Source organism: Salvelinus namaycush, unplaced genomic scaffold (assembly GCF_016432855.1).
Source record: "Salvelinus namaycush isolate Seneca unplaced genomic scaffold, SaNama_1.0 Scaffold1944, whole genome shotgun sequence".
Classification (NCBI taxonomy): Eukaryota; Metazoa; Chordata; class Actinopteri; order Salmoniformes; family Salmonidae; genus Salvelinus; species Salvelinus namaycush.
This window is the reverse complement of record NW_024058724.1, coordinates 32,501-48,639: the sequence shown is the minus strand read 5'-3', so window position 1 is coordinate 48,639 and position 16,139 is coordinate 32,501. Positions and strand designations below refer to the sequence as shown.

Sequence of the window (16,139 nt, the reverse complement as noted above, 5' to 3'; positions counted from 1 at the left end):
TCAGTATGTTACACCTGTACTGGCTTGTCATCTCATTAGTCAGTATGTTACACCTGTACTGGCTTGTCACCTCATTAGTCAGTATGTTACACCTGTACTGGCTTGTCACCTCATTAGTCAGTATGTTACACCTGTACTGGCTTGTCACCTCGTTAGTCAGTATGTTACACCTGTACTGGCGTGTCATCTCGTTAGTCAGTATGTTACACCTGTACTGGCTTGTCATCTCGTTAGTCAGTATGTTACACCTGTACTGGCTTGTCATCCTCATTAGTCAGTATGTTACACCTGTACTTGCTGTCACCTCGTTAGTCAGTATGTTACACTGTACTGGCTTGTCACCTCGTTAGTCAGTATGTTACACCTGTACTGGCTTGTCACCTCGTTAGTCAGTATGTTACACCTGTACTGGCTTGTCACCTCGTTAGTCAGTGTGTTACACCTGTACTGGCTTGTCACCTCGTTAGTCAGTGTGTTACACCTGTACTGGCTTGTCATCTCGTTAGTCAGTGTGTTACACCTGTACTGGCTTGTCATCTCGTTAGTCAGTATGTTACACCTGTACTGGCTTGTCACCTCGTTAGTCAGTGTGTTACACCTGTACTGGCTTGTCATCTCGTTAGTCAGTGTGTTACACCTGTACTGGCTTGTCATCTCGTTAGTCAGTGTGTTACACCTGTACTGGCTTGTCATCTCGTTAGTCAGTATGTTACACCTGTACTGGCTTGTCATCGCAGTAGTCAGTATGTTACACCTGTACTGGCTTGTCATCTCGTTAGTCAGTGTGTTACACCTGTACTGGCTTGTCATCTCATTAGTCAGTATGTTACACCACCTGCTACTGGCTTGTCACCTCGTTAGTCAGTATGTTTACACCTGTACTGGCTTGTCACCACTCGTTAGTCAGTGGTATGTTACACCTGTACTTACTGGGCTTGTCACCCCCTCGGTAGTCAGTGTGTTACACCCTGTACTGGGATTGTGCATCTCGTTAGGCAGTGTGTTACACCTGTACTGGGCTTGTTCATCTTCGGTAGTCAGTATGTTACAAACCCTGTACTGGCTTTGTCACCTCGTTAGTCAGTGTGTTACACCTGTACTGGCTTGTCATCCTCGTTAGTCAGTGGTGTTACACCTGTACTGGCTTGTCATCTCGTTAGTCAGGTGGTGTTACACCTGTACTGGCTTGTCACCCTCGTTAGTCAGGTATGTACACCTGTACTGGCTTGTCATCGCATTAGTCAGTATGTTACACCTGTACTGGCTTGTCATCTCGTTAGTCAGTGTGTTACACCTGTACTGGCTTGTCATCTCGTTAGTCAGTATGTTACACCTGTACTGGCTTGTCACCTCGTTAGTCAGTATGTTACACCTGTACTGGCTTGTCATCGCATTAGTCAGTATGTTACACCTGTACTGGCTTGTCATCTCGTTAGTCAGTATGTTACACCTGTACTGGCTTGTCATCTCGTTAGTCAGTATGTTACACCTGTACTGGCTTGTCATCTCATTAGTCAGTATGTTACACCTGTACTGGCTTGTCATCTCATTAGTCAGTATGTTACACCTGTACTGGCTTGTCATCTCATTAGTCAGTATGTTACACCTGTACTGGCTTGTCACCTCGTTAGTCAGTATGTTACACCTGTACTGGCTTGTCACCTCGTTAGTCAGTATGTTACACCTGTACTGGCTTGTCATCTCATTAGTCAGTATGTTACACCTGTACTGGCTTGTCACCTCATTAGTCAGTATGTTACACCTGTACTGGCTTGTCATCTCGTTAGTCAGTATGTTACACCTGTACTGGCTTGTCATCTCGTTAGTCAGTATGTTACACCTGTAGTGGCTTGTCACCTCGTTAGTCAGTATGTTACACCTGTAGTGGCTTGTCACCTCGTTAGTCAGTATGTTACACCTGTAGTGGCTTGTCACCTCCTTAGTCAGTATGTTACACCTGTACTGGCTTGTCATCTCGTTAGTCAGTATGTTACACCTGTACTGGCTTGTCATCTCATTAGTCAGTATGTTACACCTGTACTGGCCTGTCATCTCATTAGTCAGTATGTTACACCTGTACTGGCCTGTCATCTCGTTAGTAAGTATGTTACACCTGTACTGGCGTGTCACCTCGTTAGTCAGTATGTTACACCTGTACTGGCTTGTCACCTCGTTAGTCAGTATGTTACACCTGTACTGGCGTGTCACCTCGTTAGTCAGTATGTTACACCTGTACTGGCTTGTCACCTCGTTAGTCAGTATGTTACACCTGTACTGGCTTGTCACCTCGTTAGTCAGTATGTTACACCTGTACTGGCTTGTCACCTCGTTAGTCAGTATGTTACACCTGTACTGGCGTGTCATCTCGTTAGTCAGTATGTTACACCTGTACTGGCTTGTCATCTCATTAGTCAGTATGTTACACCTGTACTGGCTTGTCATCTCGTTAGTCAGTATGTTACACCTGTACTGGCTTGTCACCTCGTTAGTCAGTATGTTACAACTGTACTGGCTTGTCACCTCGTTAGTCAGTATGTTACACCTGTAGTGGCTTGTCATCTCGTTAGTCAGTATGTTACAACTGTACTGGCTTGTCACCTCGTTAGTCAGTATGTTACACCTGTACTGGCTTGTCACCTCGTTAGTCAGTATGTTACACCTGTAGTGGCTTGTCATCTCGTTAGTCAGTATGTTACACCTGTACTGGCTTGTCATCTCGTTAGTCAGTATGTTACACCTGTACTGGCGTGTCATCTCGTTAGTCAGTATGTTACACCTGTACTGGCTTGTCATCTCGTTAGTCAGTATGTTACACCTGTACTGGCGTGTCATCTCGTTAGTCAGTATGTTACACCTGTACTGGCGTGTCATCTCGTTAGTCAGTATGTTACACCTGTACTGGCTTGTCACCTCGTTAGTCAGTATGTTACACCTGTACTGGCTTGTCACCTCGTTAGTCAGTATGTTACACCTGTACTGGCTTGTCACCTCGTTAGTCAGTATGTTACACCTGTACTGGCTTGTCACCTCGTTAGTCAGTATGTTACACCTGTACTGGCTTGTCACCTCGTTAGTCAGTATGTTACACCTGTACTGTCTTGTCACCTCGTTAGTCAGTATGTTACACCTGTACTGGCTTGTCATCTCGTTAGTCAGTATGTTACACCTGTACTGGCTTGTCATCTCGTTAGTCAGTATGTTACACCTGTACTGGCTTGTCATCTCATTAGTCAGTATGTTACACCTGTACTGGCTTGTCACCTCATTAGTCAGTATGTTACACCTGTACTGGCTTGTCATCTCGTTAGTCAGTATGTTACACCTGTACTGGCTTGTCACCTCGTTAGTCAGTATGTTACACCTGTACTGGCTTGTCATCTCGTTAGTCAGTATGTTACACCTGTACTGGCTTGTCACCTCGTTAGTCAGTATGTTACACCTGTACTGGCTTGTCACCTCATTAGTCAGTATGTTACACCTGTACTGGCTTGTCATCTGATTAGTCAGTATGTTACACCTGTACTGGCTTGTCATCTGATTAGTCAGTATGTTACACCTGTGCTGGTCCAGGTACTATTTTCGATTGGCTGGCCCAGTGCTCCAGTTGTCTTGAGAGATGTGGAGTGTAATCACCTTTAGTTGTCTCTCCCCTCGTTGATTTGTAGACAAACAATCCTTCATCTGATCTTCTTTCTTTTTGTTCTCCCCTAATTGGTTTTCTTCCTGTCCTTAAGTTTTTTACAGGGTTCTTTGCCTCTTCTTGGGCAAATTTAGTGTCTTTTGGTGGGTGTCTTTTTTGGTTCTAGTTGTTGCTCGTCAACATTGACGAGGACACCCCCATAATCTCTTTCAGAACCCCTCTTCAAACCCCACATGTTTTGGTTGTTGTCAGTGAGTCTTTGTTAGTTCCTCCTTCCTGTTTGAGTGACATTTTTTGCTATTTCTTGCTGGTGAACGTAACAAAATGGGGGCTCGTCCGGGATCTTGTTTTCTATGATGTATGGTAGTCGCTGTAATCACCTGCTCTGATGCTCTGCCGTGTCCAGATTTTTGAGTGTTCAAAATATACTTTGGTGGTAGCATTTCTGTCACTGACATCCACCAAGAGGGGTTATAAAATGGGTGGAATCATTAAGATGGGTGGAGTCATTTAGATGGGTGGAGTCATTTAGATGGGTGGAGTCATTTAGATGGGTGGAGTCATTTAGATGGGTGGAGTCATTTAGATGGGTGGAGTCATTTAGATGGGTGGAGTCATTTAGATGGGTGGAGTCATTTAGATGGGTGGAGTCATTTAGATGGGTGGAGTCATTTAGATGGGTGGAGTCATTAAGATGGGTGGAGTCATTTAGATGGGTGGAGTCATTTAGATGGGTGGAGTCATTTAGATGGGTGGAGTCATTTAGAAAGTGAAATAAAGACACAGACTAAAAAATACAGTATTTGGAGACTGTTTAGGCCCAAAAATAAGGGGTTAAATACATTTATCTCTCAGATATAGGACAGAGATATTGGACAGAGCAGTATAGCAGTATTGTCTATCTGTTATTCAATGTGTTTCTATTGGCTAATAGCAGTAAGGACTATCTGTTATTCAATGTGTTTCTATTGGCTAATAGCAGTAAGGTCTATCTGTTATTCAATGTGTTTCTATTGGCTAATAGCAGTAAGGACTATCTGTTATTCAATGTGTTTCTATTGGCTAATAGCAGTAAGGACTATCTGTTATTCAATGTGTTTCTATTGGCTAATAGCAGTAAGGACTATCTGTTATTCAATGTGTTTCTATTGGCTAATAGCAGTAAGGACTGTCTGTTATTCAATGTGTTTCTATTGGCTAATAGCAGTAAGGACTTTGTTATTCAATGTGTTTCTATTGGCTAATAGCAGTAAGGACTATCTATTATTCAATGTGTTTCTATTGGCTAATAGCAGTAAGGACTATCTGTTATTCAGTGTGTTTCTATTGGCTAATAGCAGTAAGGACTGTCTGTTATTCAATGTGTTTCTATTGGCTAATAGCAGTAAGGACTCTGTTATTCAATGTGTTTCTATTGGCTAATAGCAGTAAGGACTCTGTTATTCAGTGTGTTTCTATTGGCTAATAGCAGTAAGGACTATCTGTTATTCAATGTGTTTCTATTGGCTAATAGCAGTAAGGCCCAATACACATTTTCATCAATACACTGTTTTATGTATTTTAGTTTTATACTTCAAGGGGTGTTACAATTCCAAATGAAATGGCTTAATGATCCTTGGTATGACCTTCTTCAAACCATCCATCTAGTTTAGTAGAACCCCCTTCCCCCGGATTAGACTACTAGCACATTAACAGGAATGGCCCTGTTTAGTTAACAGGAATGGCCCTGGTTAGTTAACAGGAATGCGCTGGTCAGTTAACAGGAATGGCCTGGCTAGTTAACAGGAATGGCCTGGCTAGTTAACAGGAATGGCCCTGGCTAGTTAACAGGAATGGCCCTGGCTAGTTAACAGGAATGGCCCTGGCTAGTTAACAGGAATGGCCCTGTTTAGTTAACAGAAATGGCCCTGGTTAGTTAACAGGACTGGCCCTGGCTAGTTAACAGGAATGCGCTGGTCAGTTAACAGGAATGGCCTGGCTAGTTAACAGGAATGGCCCTGGCTAGTTAACAGGAATGGCCCTGGCTAGTTAACAGGAATGGCCCTGTTTAGTTAACAGGAATGGCCCTGGCTAGTTAACAGGAATGGCCCTGGCTAGTTAACAGGAATGGCCCTGGCTAGTTAACAGGAATGGCCCTGGCTAGTTAACAGGAATGGCCCTGGCTAGTTAACAGGAATGGCCCTGGCTAGTTAACAGGAATGGCCCTGGCTAGTTAACAGGAATGGCCCTGGCTAGTTAACAGGAATGGCCCTGGCTAGTTAACAGGAATGGCCCTGGCTAGTTAACAGGAATGGCCCTGGTTAGTTAACAGGAATGGCCCTGGCTAGTTAACAGGAATGGCCCTGGCTAGTTAACAGGAATGGCCCTGGCTAGTTAACAGGAATGGCCCTGGCTAGTTAACAGGAATGGACCTGGCTAGTTAACAGGAATGGACCTGGCTAGTTAACAGGAATGGCCCTGGCTAGTTAACAGGAATGCGCTGGTTAGTTAACAGGAATGCGTTGGTTAGTTAACAGGAATGTTCTGGTTAGTTAGTTAGCCCTGGCTAGTTAACAGGAATGCCCTGTTTAGTTAACAGGAATGCCCTGGCTAGTTAACAGGAATACGCTGGCTAGTTAACAGGAATGCCCTGGCTAGTTAACAGGAATGCCCTGGCTAGTTAACAGGAATGCGTTGGTTAGTTAACAGGAATGCGCTGGTTAGTTAACAGGAATGCCCTGGTTAGTTAACAGGAATGCGCTGGCTAGTTAACAGTAATGCGTTGGTTAGTTAACAGGAATACGCTGGTTAGTTAACAGGAATGCGCTGGCTAGTTAACAGGAATACGCTGGTTAGTTAACAGGAATGCCCTGTTTAGTTAACAGGAATGCCCTGGTTAGTTAACAGGAATGCGCTGGCTAGTTAACAGTAATGCGTTGGTTAGTTAACAGGAATACGCTGGTTAGTTAACAGGAATACGCTGGTTAGTTAACAGGAATGCGCTGGTTAGTTAACAGGAATGCGCTGGCTAGTTAACAGTAATGCGTTGGTTAGTTAACAGGAATACGCTGGTTAGTTAACAGGAATGCGCTGGCTAGTTAACAGTAATGCGTTGGTTAGTTAACAGGAATACGCTGGTTAGTTAACAGGAATGGCCCTGGCTAGTTAACAGGAATGCGTTGGTTAGTTAACAGGAATGGCCCTGGCTACTTAACAGGAATGGCCCTGGCTACTTAACAGGAATGCCCTGGCTAGTTAACAGGAATGGCCCTGGCTAGTTAACAGGAATACGCTGGCTAGTTAACAGGAATACGCTGGTTAGTTAACAGGAATGCGCTGGCTAGTTAACAGTAATGCGTTGGTTAGTTAACAGGAATGCGCTGGTTAGTTAACAGGAATGGCCCTGGCTAGTTAACAGGAATGGCCCTGGCTAGTTAACAGGAATGCGTTGGCTAGTTAACAGGAATGGTCCTGGCTAGTTAACAGGAATGCGCTGGCTAGTTAACAGGAATGGCCCTGGCTAGTTAACAGGAATGCGTTGGCTAGTTAACAGGAATGGCCCTGGCTAGTTAACAGGAATGCGTTGGCTAGTTAACAGGAATGGCCCTGGCTAGTTAACAGGAATGCGCTGGTTAGTTAACAGGAATGCGCTGGTTAGTTAACAGGAATGGCCCTGGCTAGATAACAGGAATGCGTTGGCTAGTTAACAGGAATGGCCCTGGCTAGTTAACAGGAATGGCCCTGGCTAGTTAACAGGAATGGCCCTGGCTAGTTAACAGGAATGGCCCTGGCTAGTTAACAGGAATGGCCCTGGCTAGTTAACAGGAATGCCCTGGCTAGTTAACAGGAATGCGCTGGTTAGTTAACAGGAATGCGCTGGTTAGTTAACAGGAATGCGCTGGCTAGTTAACAGTAATGGCCCTGGCTAGTTAACAGGAATGCGCTGGCTAGTTAACAGTAATGCGTTGGTTAGTTAACAGGAATGCGCTGGTTAGTTAACAGGAATGCGCTGGCTAGTTAACAGGAATGGCCCTGGCTAGTTAACAGGAATGCGCTGGTTAGTTAACAGGAACTGTGATCCCAAGTTATTATACTGATTGAAGTGCGGACAATGTTTCTCTGTCAGTCTTAATCATCAGCATCTTTTAACAGTTGTTTCTGCTTTCTCTTCCAGGGCCAAGTACCACAAGTTAAAATATGGAACAGAGTTGAACCAAGGAGACGTGAAACCTCCCAGCTATGACTACGGTAGGCCATCTTACACATGCCCCTCTTTACCTATGGCGGTACTAAATCCTAGAGATTGCAGCATTCACACACCTGAATCCTGTCTGGGTGTTTAGGCTTTTACACATATCTTATCCAATAGTTTCACCATGTCTTTTCCTGAGAATTATCATGTAATAATGATAGTTGTTCCCCGAGCCACTTAGTTATCACTTTTGCCTTATGGCAAGGCGCTCCATCATGCTGGAAAAGGCATTTTTCGTCACCAAACTGTTCCTGGATGGCTGGGAGAAGTTGCTCTCGGAGGATGTGTTGGTACCATTCTTTATTCATGGCTGTGTTCTTAGGCAAAATTGTGAGTGAGCCCACTCCCTTGGCTGAGAAGCAACCCCACACATGAATGGTCTCAGGATGCTTTACTGTTGGCACAGGACACAGGACTGATGGTAGCGCTCACCTTGTCTTCTCCGGAAAAGCTTTTTTCCGGATGCCCCAAACAATCGGAAATGGCTTTTATTGACAATTACATGAAGTTGATGCAAAGAGTCAATATTTGCAGTGTTGACCCTTCGTCAAGAAGGGCAGCAAAGATTTTCTCTGAATCATCAGAGAAATCAGAGAAAATCTTTGCTGCCCTTCTTGACACCAGGCCATCCTCCAAAAGTCTTTGCCTCACTCTGCACTCACACCTGCCTGCTGCCATTCCTGAGCAAGCTCTGTACTGGTGGTGCCCCGATCCCGTAGCTGAATCAACTTTAGGAGACGGTCCTGGCACTTGCTGGACTTTCTTGGGCGCCCTGAAGCCTTCACAACAATTGAACCGCTCTCCTTGAAGTTCTTGATGATCCGATAAATGGTTGATTTAGGTGCAATCTTACTGGAAGCAATATCCTTTCCATGTGAAGCCCTTTTTGTTCAAAGCAATGATGACGGCACGTGTTTCCTTGCAGTTAACCATGGTTGACAGAGGAAGAACAATGATTCCAAGCATCACCCTCCTTTTGAAGCTTCCAGTCTGTCTTTCGAACTCAATCAGCATGACAGAGTGATCTCCAGCCTTGTCCTCGTCAACACTCACACCTGTGTTAATGAGAGAATCAATGACATGATGTCAGCTGGTCCTTTTGTGGCAGGGCTGAAATGCAGTGGAAATGTTTTTTGGGGATTCAGTTCATTTGCATGGCAAAGAGGGACTTTGCAATTAATTGGAAATCCTCTGATCTCTCTTCATAACATTCTGGAGTATATGCAAATTGCCATCATACAAACTGAGGCAACAGACTTTGTGAAAGTCAATACTTTTGGACACGACTGTACATGTAGGTAGAGTTATTAAAGTGACTATGCATAGATAATAACAGAGAGTAGCAGCAGTGTAGAATAGGGGGGAGGGCAATGGAAATAGTCTGGGTAGCCATTTGATTAGATGTTCAGGAGTCTTATGGCTTGGGGGTAGAAGCTGTTTAGAAGCCTCTTGGACCTAGACTTGGTGCTCCGGTACCGCTTGCCCTGCAAAGGCAGAGAGAACAGTCTATGACTAGGGTGGCTGGAGTCTGACAATTTTTAGGGCCTTCCTCTGACACCGCCTGGTATAGAGGTCCTGGATGGCAAGAACCTTGGCCCGGGTGATGTACTGGGCCGTACCCTCTGTAGAGCCTTCCGGTCAGAGTCTGAGCAGTTGCCATACCAGGCAGTGATGCAAACAGTCAGGATGCTCTCGATGGTGCAGCTGTAGAACCTTTTGAGGATCTGAGGACCCATGACAAATCTTTTCAGTCTCCTGTTGGGGAATAGGTTTTGCCGTGCCCTCTTCACGACTGTCTTGGTGTGCTTGGACCATGTTAGTTTGTTGGTGATGTGGACACCAAGGAACTTGAAGCTCTCAACCTGCTCAAGACATCTCCTTTGTCTTGATCACGTTGAGGGAGAGGTTGTTGTCCTGACATCACACGGTCAGGTCTCCGACCTCCTCCCTATAGGCTGTCTCGTCGTTGTCGGTGATCAGGCCTACAAATGTCATCAGCAAACTTAATGATGGTGTTGGAGTTGTGCCTGGCCATGCAGTCATGGATGAAGAGGTAGTACAGAAGGGGACTGAGCACGCACCCCTGAGGGGCACCCGTGTTGAGGATCAGTGTGGCGGATGTGTTGTTACCTACCCTTACCACCTGGGGGCAGCCTGTCAGAAGGTCTTGGTTCCAGTTGCAGAGGGAGGTGTTTAGTCCCAGGATCCTTAGCTTAGTGATGAGCTTTGAGGGTACTATGGTGTTGAACGTTGAGCTGTAGTCAATGAATAGCATTCTCACCAGGTGTTCTTTTTGTCCAGGTGTGAAAGGGCAGTGTGGAGTGCAATAGAGGTTGCATCATCTGTGGATCTGTTGGGGCGGTATGCAGTTTGGAGTGGGTCTAGGGTTTCTGGGATAATGGTGTTGATGTGAGCACCAGCCTTTCATTGCTGAAGACGTGAGTGCGACGGGTCGGTAGTCATTTAGGCAGGTTGCCTTTGTGTTCTTGGGCACAGGGACTATTGTGGTCTGCTTGAAACATGTTGGTATTACAGATTCCGACAGGGAGAGTTATTTAGAAGTTATTTAGCTCGTCTGGTAGGCTCGTGTCACTGGGTAGCTCTCAGCTGTGCTTCCCTTTGTAGTCTGTAATAGTTTACAAGCCCTGCCACATCCGACGAGAGTTGGAGCCGGTGTTGTACGATTCAATCTTGGTCCTGTATTGACTGTTTGATGGTTCGTCTGAGGGCATAGCGGGATTTATTATAAGCTCCCACTCCTTGAAAGCGGCAGCTCTAGCCTTTAGCTCAGTGTGAATGTTGCCTGTAATCCATGGCTTCTGGTTGGGGTATGTACGTACGGTCACTGTGGGGACGACATCATTGATGCACTTATTGATGAAGCCAGTGACTGATGTGGTGTTCTCCTTAATGCCATTGGAGGAATCCCGGAACGTATTCCAGTCTGTGCTGCAAAACAGTCCTGTAGCTTAGCATCTGCTTCATCTGACCACTTCTTTATTGATCTAGTCACTGGTGATTCCTGCTTTAGTTTTTGCTTGTAAGCAGGAATCAGGAGGATATAGTTATGGTCAGATTTGCCAAATGGAGGGCGAGGGAGAGCCTTGTACGTGTCTCTGTGTGTGGAGTAACGATGGTCCAGAGTTCTTACTTCTGGGTTCACATTTAACATGCTGATAGAAATGAGGTAAAAATGGATTAAAGTTTGCCTGCATTGAAGTCACCGGCCACTAGGAGCGCCACCTCTGGATGAGCGTTTTCCTGTTTGCTTATGGCGGAATACAGCTCATTGAGTGCGGTTTTAGTGCACCGGTCTGTGGTGGAATGTAGACAACTACGAAAAATACAGATGAAAACTCTCTAGGTAGATAGTGTGGTCTACATCTTATCATGAGATACTCAGGCGAGCAAAACCTTGAGACTTCCTTAGATATCGTGCACCAGCTGTTGTTTACAAATATGCATAGGCCCCCGCCCCGTGTCAGGAGAGAGAGAGGCTAGACCAGAGGCTGCTGTTCTATCCTGCCGATAGAGTGTATAACCCGCCAGCTGTATGTTGTTAATGTCGTCGTTCAGCCACGATGAAACATAAGATATTACAGTTTTTAATGACCCGTTGGTGGGATATACGTGCTTTCAGTTCGTCCCATTTATTTTCTAGTGATTTAACGTTAGTTAACAGTTCAGATGGCAAATGCAGAGGCAAATGCAAATGCAGAGGCACCCCGATCTCTTTCCGTGAAATCTGTTTTCTTTTCTCCCGTGAATGACGGGGATGAGGGCCTGTACGGGTGTTTGTAGTATATCCTTCCCGTCCGACTCATTAAAGAAAAATTATTCGTCCAACTCGATGTTCTGTTGTCCAGAAGCTCTTTTCGGCCATAAGAGATGTTGTGTTGTGGTTTATGTGATAGTTGCTCAGCGTGTTTCTCTGCGTGTCTCTGTCCACAGATGAGGTGATTGAGAATGAGACTCCTGGGTCCTTGAACAACCAGCTGTCCTGGAAACAAGGCCATCAGCTCCTCAGACAGTGAGTTACTATACTATACCACTAACCCTGGAAACAAGGTCACCAGCTCCTCAGACAGTGAGTTACTATACTATACCACTAACCCTGGAAACAAGGTCACCAGCTCCTCAGACAGTGAGTTACTATACTATACCACTAACCCTGGTAACAAGGTCCTCAGCTCCTCAGACAGTGAGTTACTATACTATACCACTAACCCTGGAAACAAGGTCACCAGCTCCTCAGACAGTGAGTTACTATACTATACCACTAACCCTGGAAACAAGGTCCTCAGCTCCTCAGACAGTGAGTTACTATACTATACCACTAACCCTGGAAACAAGGTCATCAGCTCCTCAGACAGTGAGTTACTATACTATACCACTAACCCTGGTAACAAGGTCCTCAGCTCCTCAGACAGTGAGTTACTATACTATACCACTAACCCTGGTAACAAGGCCACCAGCTCCTCAGACAGTGAGTTACTATACTATACCACTAACCCTGGAAACAAGGTCCTCAGCTCCTCAGACAGTGAGTTACTATACTATACCACTAACCCTGGAAACAAGGTCCTCAGCTCCTCAGACAGTGAGTTACTATACTATACCACTAACCCTGGAGACAAGGTCACCAGCTCCTCAGACAGTGAGTTACTATACTATACCACTAACCCTGGAAACAAGGTCACCAGCTCCTCAGACAGTGAGTTACTATACTATACCACTAACCCTGGAAACAAGGCCACCAGCTCCTCAGACAGTGAGTTACTATACTATACCACTAACCCTGGAAACAAGGTCACCAGCTCCTCAGACAGTGAGTTACTATACTATACCACTAACCCTGGAAACAAGGTGAGTTTCTGTACTGTTATTTCATTCTGATGGATTATATTGACATGGCTCCAACACAACTAGTGAATATACGGGCTGTCTGTTACATCAACAGAGTTACAGCCCAACTCTACAGAGGACCATCATGCCCCCCTACAGAGAGGCTTTGTCCCATTGAAGCTCTACCGTTTGAAGCTATAGTCATACAACTGTAGTTATACAAGACATACACATAATGAATGCAAAGATATTGCATTTGACCTTTTAGTGTCTCCTCAGAATGACCTCAGACAGACTCCAGTCAAAACGACTTGGCTTTTCAGACTGGCCAATGTGCCACACTCAGACTCCTTGTCTGAGACGGACTGACTGACTGGACTGGACTGGACTGGACTGGACTGGACTGGACTGGACTGGACTTGACTTGACTTGACTTGACTTGACTTGACTTGACTTCCAAACCGATTTGTGTTTTTTTGTTCGTTTATCTATCTATATATTACTTTTTTGACTCATTTTGTACATAATATTGCTGCTACCGTCTCTTATGACCGAAAATAACTTCTGGACATCAGGACTGTGATTACTCACCAAGGACTAGCAGAATCCTTTTTCTTCTTTCACGACTCTGACGAGCCTGAGGCGGAGGATATACGGCTCCCTCGGGAACAGGCCCCGACCCCAGTAATCTGAGTGAAGAGGAGGCGGAGAAAGAGAAGGCCGGAGGGCGGGCTGCCTTCTGAGAAGTCGGAGGCGATCGAATAAACCCCCACTCCCCTCAATTCTGCTCGCAAACGTGCAACCTTTGGACAATAAAGTGGACGAGTTACGGGGAAGATTAAACTACCAACGGGACATTAAAAACTGTAACATCTTATGCTTCACGGAGTCGTGGCTGAACGACGACAATATCAACATACAGCTGGCTGGTAATACACTGTACCGGCAGGATAGAACAGTGGCGAGGAGCGGAGGAATATGTATTTTTGTAAACAACAGCTAGTGCACGATATCTAAGGAAGTCTCAAGCTTTTACTCACCTGAAATAGAGTATCTCATGATAAGCTGTAGACTACCTACCTAGAGAGTTCTCATCTGTGTTCTTCGTAGCTGTTTACATACCACCTCAGTCAGAGGCTGGCACTAACACGGAACCCAAACCGGCTGCGCGCGTGGTTGGCCCTAAGACAGCATTGAATGAACTGTATTCCGCCATAAGAAAACGCTCACCCAGAGGCGGCGCTCCTAGTGGCCGGGGACTTTACTGCAGGGAAACTTAAATCAGTTTTACCAAATTTCTACCAGCATGTTAAATGTGCAACCAGAGGGAAAAAAACTCTAGACCACCTTTACTCCACACACAGAGATGCGTACAAAGCTCTCCCTCACCCTCCATTTGGCAAATCTGACCATAATTCTATCCTCCTGATTCCTGCTTACAAGCAAATATTTAATCAGGAAGCACCAGTGACTAGATCAATAAGAAAGTGGTCAGATGAAGCAGATGCTAAACTACAGGACTGTTTTGCTAGCACAGACTGGAATATGTTCCGGGATTCCTCCGATGGCATTGAGGAGTACACCACATCAGTCACTGGCTTCATCAATAAGTGCATCGATGACGTTGTCCCCACAGTGCTCACACTCTCCGCAGCCGATGTGAATAAGACCTTTAGACAGGTCAACATTCACAAGGCCGCAGGGCCAGACGGATTACCAGGACGTGTACTGCGAGCATGCGCTGACCAACTGGCAAGAGTCTTCACTGACATTTTCAACCTCTCCCTGTCCGAGTCTGTAATACCAACATGCTTCAAGCAGACCACCATAGTCCCTGTGTCCAAGAACACCAAGGTAACCTGCCTAAATGAATACAGACCCGTAGCACTCACGTCCGTAGCCATGAAATGCTTTGAAAGGCTGGTCATTGCTCATATCAACACCATCATCCCAGAAACCCTAGACCCACTCCAATTTGCATACCGCCCCAACAGATCCACAGATTATGCAATCTCTATTGCACTCCACACTGTCCTTTCCCACCTGGACAAAAGGAACACCTACATGAGAATGCTGTTCATTGACTACAGCTCAGCGTTCAATACCATAGTGCCCTCAAAGCTCATCACTAAGCTAAGGACCCTGGGACTAAACACCTCCCTCTGCAAGTAGATCCTGGACTTCCTGACGGGTCACCCCCAGGTGGTAAGGGTAGGTAACAACACATCTGCCACGCTGATCCTCAACACAGGGGCCCCTCAGGGGTGCGTGCTCAGCCCCATCCTGTACTCCCTGTTCACTCATGACTGCGTGGCCAGGCACATCTCCAACACCATCATTACATTTGCCGATAACACAACAGTGGTAGGCCTGTTCACCGACAATAACAAGACAGCCTATAGGGCGGAGGTCACAGACCTGGCCGTGTGGTGCCAGGACAACAACCTCTCCCGCAACGTGATCAAGACAAAGTAGAGGATTGTGGACTACAGGAAAAAGAGGACTGAGCACGCCCCCATTCTCATTGACAGGGCTGTAGTGGAGCAGGTTGAGAGCTTCAAGTTCCTTGGCGTCCACATCACCAACAAACTAATATGGTCCAAGCACACCAAGACAGTCGTGAAGAGGGCACGACAAAACCTATTCCCCCTCAGGAGACTGAAAAGATTTGTCATGGGTCCTCAGATCCTCAAAAGGGTCTACAGCTGCACCATCGAGAGCATCCTGACTGGTTGCATCACTGCCTGGTATGGCAACTGCTCGGCCTCTGACCGCAAGGCACTACAGAAGGTAGTGCGAATGACCCAGTACATCACTGGGGCCAAGCTTCCTGCCATCCAGGACCTCTATACCAGGCGGTGTCAGAGGAAGGCCCTAAAAATTGTCAGACTCCAGCCACCCTAGTCATAGACTGTTCTCTCTGCTACCGCACGGCAAGTGGTACCAGAGCACCAAGTCTAGGTCCAAGAGGCTTCTAAACAGCTTCTACCCCCAAGCCATAAGGCTCCTGAACAGCTAATCAAATGACTACCCAGACTATTTGCATTGCCCCTCCCCTCACCACGGCCACTCTCTGTTGTTGTCATCTATACATAGTCACTTTAATAACTCTACCTATATGTACATACTACCTCAACTAACCGGTGCCCCCACACATTGACTCTGTACCGGCACCCCCCTGTATATATTGTTATTTCATTGCTTCTCTTGTTACTTTTATCTCTTATTCTTATCCATATCTTTTTGAAACTGCACTGTTGGTTAGGAGCTCGTAAGTAAGCATTTCACCTGTTGTATTCGGCGCATGTGACTAATATAATTTGATTTGACTAGCACTGTTGTACCATGCAGACAGACAGACCGACAGACCGACAGACCGACCGACCGACCGACCGACAGACCGACAGACCGACAGACCGACCG

General features: G+C 45.9%; 1 protein-coding gene across 1 annotated transcript in view; it reads left to right on the top strand.

The window, feature by feature from the left end:
- Nucleotides 1-7,716: 7,716 nt before the first annotated feature.
- The window catches only part of LOC120037865 (striatin-like), a gene marked incomplete at its 5' end in the record, with an annotated part of 36,393 nt that continues 27,970 nt past the window's right edge, over nucleotides 7,717-16,139 (top strand). Inside the window, 2 exons of the mRNA XM_038983832.1 lie at nucleotides 7,717-7,867; nucleotides 11,823-11,901. Coding sequence (XP_038839760.1) covers nucleotides 7,717-7,867; nucleotides 11,823-11,901 — 230 coding nt within the window. The remainder of the gene's footprint in view (nucleotides 7,868-11,822; nucleotides 11,902-16,139) is intronic.